This window comes from Pteropus alecto, unplaced genomic scaffold (assembly GCF_000325575.1).
Source record: "Pteropus alecto unplaced genomic scaffold, ASM32557v1 scaffold256, whole genome shotgun sequence".
In the NCBI taxonomy this organism is placed as follows: Eukaryota; Metazoa; Chordata; class Mammalia; order Chiroptera; family Pteropodidae; genus Pteropus; species Pteropus alecto.
In genome coordinates this window covers 709,309-721,701 of record NW_006437784.1, presented here as the reverse complement: position 1 = coordinate 721,701, position 12,393 = coordinate 709,309, and the positions used below count along the sequence as shown (strand labels likewise).

Genomic DNA, 12,393 nt, shown 5'->3' with positions numbered 1-12,393 from the left:
CCTACTTTAAAGATATCATTCATTTTCTGTTCAGAAATTAGTTTGATGTCTTAATTGTATTTTGGCAGCTTCTAAGATTTTCTTTTTGATTTTGGTTTTTAGCAGTTAATCTTGGTATGATTTTGTTTATCCTGTTTTATATTTAACCTTTAGAGATCTCAGCTGAAAGCCTAGAGTGTTCCTCCTTGGCAAGCCCTGAGCTCTAATTTTGTCTCCCATTGTTTAGAAACTTAAATTTTCTTTGAAGCCCTTTCACAGACCAGCTGGCTTAGTATTTCACCATTGCTTTCACACAGCTATCTTAAATATTTTATCCAGTGTCTCCTGGAAGAATTGATCTGATAATAAGCTATGCCGTCAGAGCTTCAGAGCTGGTGATGAAAGTCCATGCACTTTTTTTTTTTATTTTTAAGATGAACAATGTTACAGAATTATTGTTGCTCATGGGAATGATTCTTTAAAGAGGGATACTGTTGATGATGGGAGCCAGTAAGAGGATAATTGCTGAAATGATGTTTCTGAAAGAGGTGTAATCTAGTGCATAAGGGCACAGTTGACCTCCATTATAAATTAATCCACCCATAGTAACTAACAGGAGGGAAGGCAGAGTATGTGGGTTCAAATCCTGGTTGGTGGATAGATTTGGTGGTAGGAGCTAGTGAAATTTCTCTTCTGAATGCTTTTGTTTTCTTAGTAAATTGTATTGGGATTGAGTAGGAGGTTTTGAGGTTTGAGGAGAGATGGAAGTTACAAAATGGTCTGTAGATGAATAGGAGAGCAAATGGAGTAGGGGAATATAGTAGGATTGCTAGGCAGCCTAAGGGCTCACCTGAGGTGAGTGAGTAGTCATGGACTTAGAGGATTTAAAATGTAAAAAGTAAATGCTTTTAAACATTTTGAAAAGTTAATTTGAAAAGTAAAAACTAAAAATACTTGGCTTCAAATAAAACTTTGGACACTGTTATATAAAAAATTTATGGTCCCAGAAGGGATAAGGAGTGAAACTGTATTTTAGGTTCTTAACGTGGTTGCAGGGTGTGTTTCCAAGGTAAAAATGGAAAGGAATGTTAAAAATTTTCAAAAGTCTTGTCAGGGTCTCAGTACAAATGTGTCACATTCCTTGGATCAAGGTAATTATTTCTAAAATAAACCTTGAATCCCAAAGAAGTCCCACACCAATGTGCACATAAGGCTGCACTTATATCTTCCAAAGCTCTCCACTGGGACTGGTGGGCAGTGAATGGGCCACATGTGTCAGGAATCCAAACCTTGATTTCCTTTAGCGTCTAAGTCTCTAACCTGAGCGTGGTTTTGAAAGCATGCTGTGTGGTCACAGAGTCAGAATATTGGTGAAAGCCCCCTTTGCAGCATTAGTTGCTGTGTTAAAGGGCACCCTCATGGCCAGAGGACTTGATGGATCCCATGATGTACTTACAGGGGCTTTTTCTGGACCAGCTCTTCTGGAGTCCCTGTCTGTCTTCTCTTCATTACTTTGGTTCCTCTTTCATCTAATTCCCTTTCTCACATTGTACTACTTTATCTGCTTTTATTAACTAATACGTATTAGCCAATATATACTAACAACATTTTATATTCTCAATTTAAAATTATATTCTCAATGTTAAATGGCAGTGAGTTGAACCATTATTATTATTTTTTTTTAACAAATACATCCTACTAGTTTAGAAAATTTGACCCTAGTAACATTTTTCTTTCATGCTAAGTTTTAATAATTCTTGGAAAAATTAATTATGAACATATGTTAGGTATCTAAGACTAACATATTGAGTACCTACCACCTAACTTAAGCAGTACAATATTACAAATAAGATTGAAGTCCTCTGTGCCCATTGGCAGTCACATCTTACTCCCTCACCCACATCTTACTCCCTCACCTAGAAGTCACTACCAGTTGAATCTGATATTTATCATTTCCATGTATGTTTTATATCCCCAAAAAGCATTCTTTTGTAAAAACTTAATGTAAATGGTTATTAGCCTGTGTTCTTTCTGTAATTTTATATAATTATATATCCTTCCACATTTTTAGATTTACCCATATTCATACTCTTCTATCATTTTCATGCAGCACATGTAACATTTCATTGTATAATATGTCCCAGTTTTATTAAGAATCTTTCGATCGCTATTTAGGTTATTTCAGTTTTTTGCTGTTTTATGTATGTTCATTGAATGTTATTGTTCATATTTCCTTTGGACATGTCTTTGAGAGATTTTCTATGGGGTGTGTGTGTGTGTGTGTGTGTTTATGTGTGTGTGTGTACATATACTTAAGAACTGATGGATTGTAGGGTTTGTGCTTTGTCAACTACAGTTCTCACTCCACAGGAAGTATGTGGGCTCTAAATGTCCCAACCTCAGCTGGTACTTGATATTATGTCTAGTCATGATTAACTTATAATGGACTAATAATAGAGTAAGTAGCTGAGTATATGTCTTCTATGCTGTAATTTTACTTCGTTTTCTGTTTCTTTAAATGGGGACCTACCCTCCACAGATAGTTTAATTCTGTTAAAAAGAACGTTGAGCCACAGAGTAAATGATCTCTTAAAGAATTCTTTATATTTATTTTTCTCTATTCCAAAGTTATGATTCTGTGATAAAGTGATAATTACAAAATTGTCAGTTTGCTCATACTTTTAAAGCCAGTGATTCTCAAATGTGATCTGCAGTTGTCAAGGCAGGCATCCATGAAATGATTTTCACAGCAGTAATATGTGATTTGCCCTTTTCACTGGGTTGACATTTGCACTGATGGGACAAAAAGCAATGATGGGTAAAACTACCAACATCTTTGCAAGAACCAAGGAAGTGGCATCAATCTGTAGTTATTTATGTTAACACATATGGGTTTGTTTGTATTATTAAATGAATAAATAGTAAAAAAATTTGTAGTTTCAATTTCTATTAGAATATAAAAACATTTACTCTAAACAAAGTCTCTTACTCTTAAGAGTTCAAAGGGGTCTTGATACCACAAAATTTGAGAACCACTACTTTAAGCTCTTAGTAGATGTATGAACAGATATGTTATTCTCCCTGATGCTGGTCATGGAGAAGGAAAACTTAGGTAATATAATTTCTTTAACTGATAAATTCAGTCATCTTTCATGTTATATGAATTTTAAATAAATTTTCAATTTATCGTGTTAAAATTTTGTTTATAACTAGATTATACCTGTAAATAAAATACTTTGCAGGTGCTGACCTTAAGGAAAGAGTCAAAATGAATTCCAGTGAAGTTGGTCCTTTTGTATCGAAAATAAGGGCAGTGATAAATGAAATCGGTAAGCACAATTAAATTCTCATTTTAGCATGCTGAAGATGACATTAAATGTCAGATTTAAAAAGTCGCACACTGTCAACTTTTAAAATTTGGCCAAGATACTTAGATAATCGTGACCTATAGCTGGTTGTTGTAAAATAGATGTAATATATTTGATTTGATATTTGTGAAGAATAAAGAGGCCTCCTATGGCCTATGAAGATAGTTATTAGAAAACAAAGAGAATAATTTGGCATAAGCCTTTAACTTAAAGTATATCTCTTAAATAATTGTGTATACAAACATATTTATAGATTTGGAATTTTTTTGTTTTTTTACATAAATAGGGTCATAATGTTTTCTTAGAATTACAGACTTACATGTAATATTTGTATTATAGTACATATCGATAATTTATTATAAATATTTTTTAATGTATTGCTGAATGGTAATCCACAAAATACTCTTATTCAAAATTTTAAATTATTTTTTCTTTTTAGAAGTTCTTTCTATATTAGTGAACATTTGTTTTGTTTTTGTTTTTGTTTTTGTTATTTATAAACAAGCAGTGAATGTCTTTGTACGAAGTCTTTCAGAACATTAGGATGTGTATTTATTGGATAAATTCAAAAACATAGAATTACAGTTCTAAATATGTGTTCATTTTACATTTTAATAAACTCTACTAGATTATAGTCCAGATTGTAATAATTTGTATTCCCATCAGTTATTTTTCTAGAGCAGTTCCAGTTCACATCAATGTTGAGGGGAAGGTACAAAGATTTCTCATGTACTCCCTGCCTCCACATGTGATATACATAGCCTCTCCCATTATCGGCATTCTGTACCAGAGTGATACATTTGTTACAACTGATGAACCGACTTTGATACATTATAATCATCCAAAGTCCGTAGTTTACTGTGGGATTCACTCTTGGTATTGGACACTCTGTAGGTTTGAATGAGTGTAAAATGACATGTATCTATCATTATAGTATCATACAGAGTATTTTTACTGCCCTAAAAATAAATCTCCTGTCCTTGGCCTAGTCATCCCTACTTCCCCTCTGGCATCTTTACTGTCTCCATAATTTTACATTTGTAGAATGTCATGTAATTGGAATCATACAGTTTGTATGTAGCCTTTTCAAATTGGCTTCTTTCACTTAATAACATGCATTAAAACTTTCTCCATGTCTTTTTGTGCCTTGATACCTTATTTTTAGTGCTGAATTATATTCCATTGTTTGGATGTACCACAGTTTATCCATTCAGTTACCAGAGGACGTCTCGGTTACTTACAAGTATTGGCAGTTATGAATAAAACTGCTGTAAACATCTGTGTGTAGGTTGCTTTGTGGATATAAGTTTTCATTTCCTTTGGGTAAATACCAAGGAACACAGTTTCTGGATCATATGGCAAGAGTCTGTTTAGTTTTGTAAAAAATCTGCCTGTCTTCAGGTAAACATACCATTTTGCATTCCCACCAGCAATGAATGAGAGTTTCTGTTGCTCTGAATCCTTGTCAGCATTTGGTGGTGTCGGTTACCGATTTGGCCATTCTTATGGGTGTGTAGTTGTGTCTCTTAATTTGCATTTCTCTGATCACATATGATGGGGAGCATTTTTTAATTTGTTTACTTGCCATATCTTCTTTGGTGAGGTGTCTGTTAAGGCCTTTGGCCCAGTTTTTGAGTTACTTGTTTTCTTATTGTTGAGTTTTAAGAGTTCTTTGTATATTTTGGATAACAGCCCTTTATCAGTTGTGTCTTGCAAATATTTTCTCAAAGTCTGTGGCTTATCTTCTCATTCTCTTGACATTATCTTTTGCAGAGCAGAAGTTTTTCATATTAATGAAGTTTAGCATATTCATTTTTTCTTTCATGGATCATGTCTTTGGTGTTACACAGTAGTTTCCTCCTTATCTGCAGTTTCTCTTTTTGTGGTTTCAGTTACCTGTGGTCAATCAGGGTCTAAAAATATTTAATGGAAAATTCCAAAAATAAGCGATTAATAAATTTAAATTGTACCATTCTGAATAGTATGATGAAATCTTGTGCCATCTCACTCCATCCTACCTGGGATGTGAATCATCCCTTTGTTCAGTATATCCATGTTATATAGGATGTCTACTTATTAGTTACTTAGTGGCTGTCTTGGTTATATCATGGTACTGCAGTGTTTGATATTTATTTAATCCTTTTAGTAGTCTAAGGCTAAGTTGCTATCTTATTCACCTCACTTTATCTAATCACATAGGCATTGATTGTATCATCTCACATTACAAGAACAAGGGTGAGTAGAATACAGATGATATTTTAAGAGATCACATTCATATAACTTTTATTGTAGTATATTATAATTGCTTTATTTTATTATTCTGTTTAATGTCTTACTGTGTGTAACTTATAAATTAAACATTATAGGTTTGTACATATAGGAAAATTATAGTATATGTAGGGTTTGGTACGTACTTGCGGTTTCAGGCATCTGCTGAAAATACTGTGAAAATCATTATGGCAATGAATGTGAAATTTCTGTTTTAAGAACATAATCTAGAATAGTCATTTAACTACTGAAGAAATTGAATCAGTAGTTAAAAGTTTTTTTGACAGAAAGAAAAGTACCAGGCCGTTTTTACTTGTCAAATGATTAACATTTCTGTTGCTTTTCCTAGCCTGTAAGGAACAGATTATTATAATCTTATACAAACTTATTACAGAGCGTTAGAGTGAGAGTTCATTCCTAAACTTACTATTTCAGATCAGTATAACTTTCATATATAAACATGACAAAAACAATGAAGAAATAAATAAAAGGAGCCAGTTTCACTTGTGAATATAGATGAAATCCAGTTGGTTTTAAAAAAGGACCAAATTGGATTTTCCAAGGAATATAAGGAGGAGTGTGAGATTTCCACTTAAAAATATTAAATTTAATTCACGACATTAGCCAATTAAAATAAGAACATATGTTTTTGCAGTAAATTGATACAAAGAATTTGAGAGATGTCAAATCTAGTCATAGAAAAAGCTCAAGGCAAATTGGGAATAGAAGGGAACTTCCTTAGCATGGTGAAAGATATGTTTCTTAGTAGTAAAATGTAAAAGTCCTGCCCTGTATCAGAAGACAAGAAATAGAAATAAAGTAATGATTGAAAAAGAATATAACACTGTCCTTCTCAAGTGATATGATTGTCTCCATTGAAAATATGAGGATTAACAAATGACTGGAAATGAGTGTCACAAGATAGCTGAATATAAGATTCATATTTAAAATTAATCAATTGGCTATCTTTATACCAGCACTAGACAGATAGCAGTCAAAAAGATACCATTTACAGTAGGAACAAAAATAGATTTAGAAATATGTGCAAGCTATATGGGAAAAATTTTGAAATTTCATTTTAAGACATTAAAGAATTAAATGGAGACATTATTTCTTGAATAGGAAGATTCAGTATCAAAAAGAGGATTCTCACAAATGATTCAATGTACAGATTCAATTTAATTACATTTGAATTCTCAGCATTAATTTTGTAAAAAATTTGAGCATAAAGAGGCCCCAGAATAACCAAGCCTGCCTAGAGAAGAAACCGAGGGATCTTACCTTATCAGCACTTAAGACTTATTTTAAAGATATGAAAATTAAGATGGTATATTATTGGCTTTTGGATAGACAAATAGACCAGTAGAATGGAATACAGAACCCAAAACAGACCTAAGTAAGTAGGGGAGCTGATAGAGGACAGAGGATGTATTACACATAGCTGGGGGACAGCAAAAACTTGACTTTGTTTTTGAAGTAAACTTTTATGATATTGACAGAGTGAAAAATTTCTTAAATACAGAATAGAACACTTAAAAGGAAAGCTTGAAAAATGCTACCAATTTAAATTTAAGAACATTTGTTCATTAAAAAATACTGTAAAGAAAGTAGAAAGAAAAGCCACAAATGAGAGAAAGTAGTTGAAACACAGAGCTGCCAAAGGATTCATGTATATACACATGCATACATGAATCAACACATACAATCATACATGCAGCCTTGAAGTCAGTAAGACAACACGATAGAAAAACATGTTTTATACAAGAGAAAAAGAAATAGGAAGTAAACATGTGAAAAGGTGATCAACCTTTTTAGTAATCATAGAAATGCAAATTGAGAACACAGTGGGATGCTATTTAACATCTACCAGATCGGCCAAAAATTCTTATGGCTGATATTACCAACAGTGAGGAAGTGGATCACCAGGAAATTTCATATACTTCTAATGAGAGTTTAAACTGATGTAACTGCATAGAAGAACAAGTGTCCTACAAAGTTGAATATCCACATTTCATAAGATGCAATAGCTCACTTTTTTAGGGGTTATTTACCTAGAGGGATGACTTTAAAACTTTTTAGTAGACCCATAGTAAGAAACATCTACAATTTGGCCCAATAAACACATAGAAGTGGGTGGGTACCAAAATTTGATGAAATAATAACCTTTCTTTGTATACTGCCTTTTCATACTATCTTATTTTTAAAAATTTCTAATGGATGGATTGCTACTTGGAGTTTGAAACTGTTCTATAGATATTTTGCACATGTGTCCTAAGGAAACTTATACCAAGATATAAGAAAAAGATTTTATAGTAGCAATATTGTTAATATTACAAAGGTGAAGACAGCCAAATTTCAATGACGAGAGAATGAATAAATGATTTGAATATATTTGTAAAGTTCGAAATAAATGAATAACTTACACATGTAACAACATAGCTAAATCTTTGAAATATGTTGAATTAAAACAATGTGATATAATTTTTTATAGAACTAAAAGCATACAAAGCAGTATGTAGTTTAGAGTTAGGTAATTAAATCACATACACACTCAGGAAAAATATAAGAATGATAACCAGACTTCATGGTGGTGATTCTTTGGGTTTGGGAAGGCAGGTGGAAGAACAGGAAGAACACATGGGTGGATAGGGTATTCTGACTTAGTTCTTAGTTTGGTGATTTAAAGGAGTTTGTTGTTATTATGCTTCATTACATGTATATGCTACATCTTTTCTTTATATTTGCCAAATGAGATCAAATAGTTTTTAGAAAGATTTTTATATCTTGAGTTCTGCAAACATTTCTAGTGTTATTTCTTGAACAATTTTCTCTTTTTTCTTATATTTTTTTTCTTATTTCCAAGGGAAGCAAGAATTCTAGATTTTTAGAAAATATCTCATAATTTTATGTTTTCTTTTTCTTTTCTTTTCTTTTTATTTTTGAAGGAGAGAACAGAATTGGTTTATGGATCGGATTCTGCACTCAAATCTCCAGCTTTCTTCTTGGTTCTTATCCACTAGTTCTCCTCACACAGTTCATTTTCACTAGAGAAGGGCTTCCTGGATTAGAGAAATGGCTTGTCTTTTGGATATTAATGAATGCTAGTGGAAGAGGTTCCTGCATTGTACTCATGGGGCTGTTTCATATATAGGTGTGTTTGTATGAACTCAAGACAATAGTTAAATTTTCAGGAATTTTGTGAACTGGTTGTCAACAACCATAGATATTTTTAAATTGGCCATTGTAGCAGTATCTGTAATAGTACAAATCAGGGTATGTTCTGTCTGTTTGATAACACTTTTTCCTCTTGCCTGCTGTTACATTTTCATTTTCTACAACTGGAGGATTTCTCTGGGATCTGAGGAGCGAATGGACTTTCTTCTTGGCTGTGTTCTGCTTGTTTTTAATGAAAGAAAGTCTGTAAGGACCTTAAAAGTACTGGATGCATTTGAAAGCTACTCTACTTTATTAAAATAGAGATCAGAAAGAAGTTCTATATTTTGTTCAGACTCACTAAGGATTCTTTACTGTTCATAGCTTCTTAGAAAGCCTCTTCTTAAAAAAATAACTCCAAAATCCTAGAACCATTTTTAGTTCTTTGGCTCTTTTTGATATGTTTCATTCTAAAGAAATGGTGAATTCTCTGATTTCTAAAAGGTTCATCATTGTTACAAGTTTCCCCCATGCCCTCCCCCTCCTCCTCTAAGTATGGAATGTCTAGGTTGACAGCAGTAATGATTATTTATTAGGCAAGTCAGCACTGATGCACAGACATGAAATTATCCCGATCTAATAACAGCTATTGTTCCTTAACTTACCACACCTTCTCCAGCTGCATGAGACACACTTTCCGGTTTTTAACATGCAGCAGTGGGCACATCACTACTGGGACCACTATTGTGCAAATTAGGAATGTAGAATATGGAGAGCAGAGGTGTTAATTACCTACTGATGGCCAGTTTCATCTAATTAGATGATATTTCATGAAGAGCTAGAAAACATTTTTAGAATTCTCAACTAGAAATGGGGGTTTGGGGGAGGAGGGCAGGCCCAGTTGTCTCAAGTTGAGGCTTCAAAGAATTGCTACCTAATTATAGAGAAATATTTAAAATAGGATTTCACTAGGATTTTAAATTGTGGAATCAAGTGTGATATGAATATTTTTGTAAGTGATCTTCCACAGTTAATTCTTTAAAATGCCTGGCATTTCCAGCTTCCTTTTTCTTTTTTTCTGATGAAATATAAATTGCAAAAGCTTTAATTTAGCTATGTAAATGCAGAGCTTAATTTGCATTGAAATACAGGTAATTATGTTAAAAGGGACAGATTACAAAATTCATCTATTTAACAAACATCTTTTTCTTAAGATTTTGTTATACTATAAAGTTTTATAAAAGGAAATAATTTCATTTTGAAAGTTTTCAAATTCTCTGATTAGTTTTCTCTTATGTGATTGAAAATTTACTGTTCATATGCATTTTTCTATCAGAAGAAGCTGTCTCTCTCCGTCAAATACATAGGAAATATTTTTGTACACAGAATGAAAATACTCTATAAAAAATCTTAATGGGGTAAACCTCTTGAGTAGTCTATGCTTCTCATTTATTTTCATTCTTTAACACGTTTTAGAATTTTTGAATTGAGACATACTTGAATTTTAGAATTGAAAGACTCAAAGCAATACAGAATAAGTCACTGATAATTAAAAAAAGAAAGAAAGCAAAACCTATCACAATATAGTAGTAGTAGAAGCAAACTCACATCAAACTTTTATCTTGGCTGCCTTTCTGCAGAGGTTTGCTATTGGAATCTTAACTCTTTTTCCTGCTCTAGCCTAGCTGACTTTGCACAAGAGAATATTCTTAAATATTTTGGTGACCACATGATCTTTCTGTTATCTTTATTTCAAGCTGGAAGTTACATTATTTTTCATAGTATAAAGTTGTTTTAATTTCAGAACATCGGCTCAGCTTAACATTTCTTAAAGACTGTCACAAGATGTTTTGTTTTATTGTAGAAAAGTTAACATTTTATGTATTACCAAAATGTGGTGAACTTCTGTGAATTGTTTTGATAGATGTTTATTGAGCCATACCATTTGAAATCTTGATTTGGACGTCTCAGAAAATGTGGAATTCTAGTCTTTACCTTCTGGTACTTTTCCTCTCTGTTGTGACAATACGGTGGGTTTTTCCCTCCACTTGTACCTAATATCTAGCATAGTAACTGGCATATAGTAGGTCCCTGATTGAAAGGCTAAATTGACTAGGATCCTATTGGTGTAGACAAGTGAGCAAGTTTGTACTGCTTTCCTCTCATCTTCAGATGTATCCTTTCCTGGAATCCCTTTCTGTGTGCCTCTACCTAAAATTCCAGAATCATACTGTAGTGGCCTGAATTTGATCTTCTCTCTTCCACCCAATTCATATTGCTCCCAGGATGTGAAAATGATAGAATGATCATGGATTGAGCAGTTTGATTATTTGAGATTAGTAGATTAGGATGTTTACTAGGTATTTGCTAGATCTGAGTGGGAGATAACAGCTCAAAAGTTCAAGATGTGAAGATATGTGAAGATAGTTGATGCCTAGTGGGTATCTTGCGTGGAGATGTCAGGCAGGCAACTAGGAATGAGTTGGGAGTGTAGGCAAGTAGTCCAGGCTCGAAATGGAAATTTGGGAGTCATCAGAATGTTGATGGTGTGTGAAACCTTTACACTGTAAAGAAAAGACAGAAAAAAATCTGATGACCCTGAGGCATTATAATGTTTCAAGGCTGGAATGAAAATTAAGAACCAAAAAGGAGAATGTGCAAGTTCAGCCAGGGTAGGTAGGAAGGGAACATTATTCTCAAAGCCAAGTGAAGAAGGTCTTTCATAAAGAAGGGAGGGTTTGATCAAAGGTTGCTGACAGGCCAAGTAATATGAAAGCTAAAGAATTGATTACTGGATTTTGTAAAATGGTTGGTCCTGGTGACATTAACAAGTACTCTTTTGGAGAGGAGTGTTGGGGCATTGGGCAGCTGCTTCCTTGGCTGGCAGTTGATGAAAACGCTCTATTACTTGGGAAATTTCGGGAGGCCTCCTACTCTGACTGTCGGCTTTTTGGTTTATGTCTATTTAGAAAAAACTAGTTTTCGAAATTTACCCTGGTTATGAATGAATACTTACCATAATTTGATTTCTTATAAATAAACTATAAATGAGAATATTTTGAAAGTTTTTCCTTAAAAATATGCATATACCTTTCTATAAAGCATAACGTCTGATTTATGGTTTAATAATAGTCTGTGTAAGATTCAGAATTTTTGAATATGAATAAGGTATGAATGATTTTTTAAAGTGTTGTATTTGTCACTTCATGCATTTAGTCATTATATTCTTTTTAATTACATAAAATAGTAAACTAAGAAATGTGCTTGTAAAAGTAAATTCATCTAGTATCTCATTTTAGAATTTAGAGATTCTTGAATAATGAATAAAAAAGAGCCTGCATAAACTCCAGGTATAGTCCTTGAAGTTTCCCAATTGATTTAGAGGCTTCTGATAATTATTCACAAAAAAATTCAGAGATGATTGATTTTTTAGAGTTTAATAGGTTATCACCATTATACAGTTTGAAGCTCTTTCAGATATTTCACTTTTGTTTTACTTTATCTGAAGTAAAGCTTATTCTGAAAATACTTAGATTACAATGACTATTATAATACAACTTGATAGCTTATGCATTTGTAATATTACCTCCTTCACTGTTACCTCCATGATTATTTGACTTTTATT

At 32.8% G+C, this 12,393-nt stretch overlaps 1 protein-coding gene across 2 annotated transcripts in view; it reads left to right on the top strand.

The window, feature by feature from the left end:
- Positions 1-12,393, top strand: part of AUH (AU RNA binding methylglutaconyl-CoA hydratase) — a 146,659-nt gene that overhangs the window by 45,742 nt on the left and 88,524 nt on the right. For both annotated transcript variants that reach the window (XM_015591765.2, XM_025048969.1), the window contains exon 4: positions 3,222-3,308. In XM_015591765.2, coding sequence (XP_015447251.2) covers positions 3,222-3,308 — 87 coding nt within the window. The remainder of the gene's footprint in view (positions 1-3,221; positions 3,309-12,393) is intronic.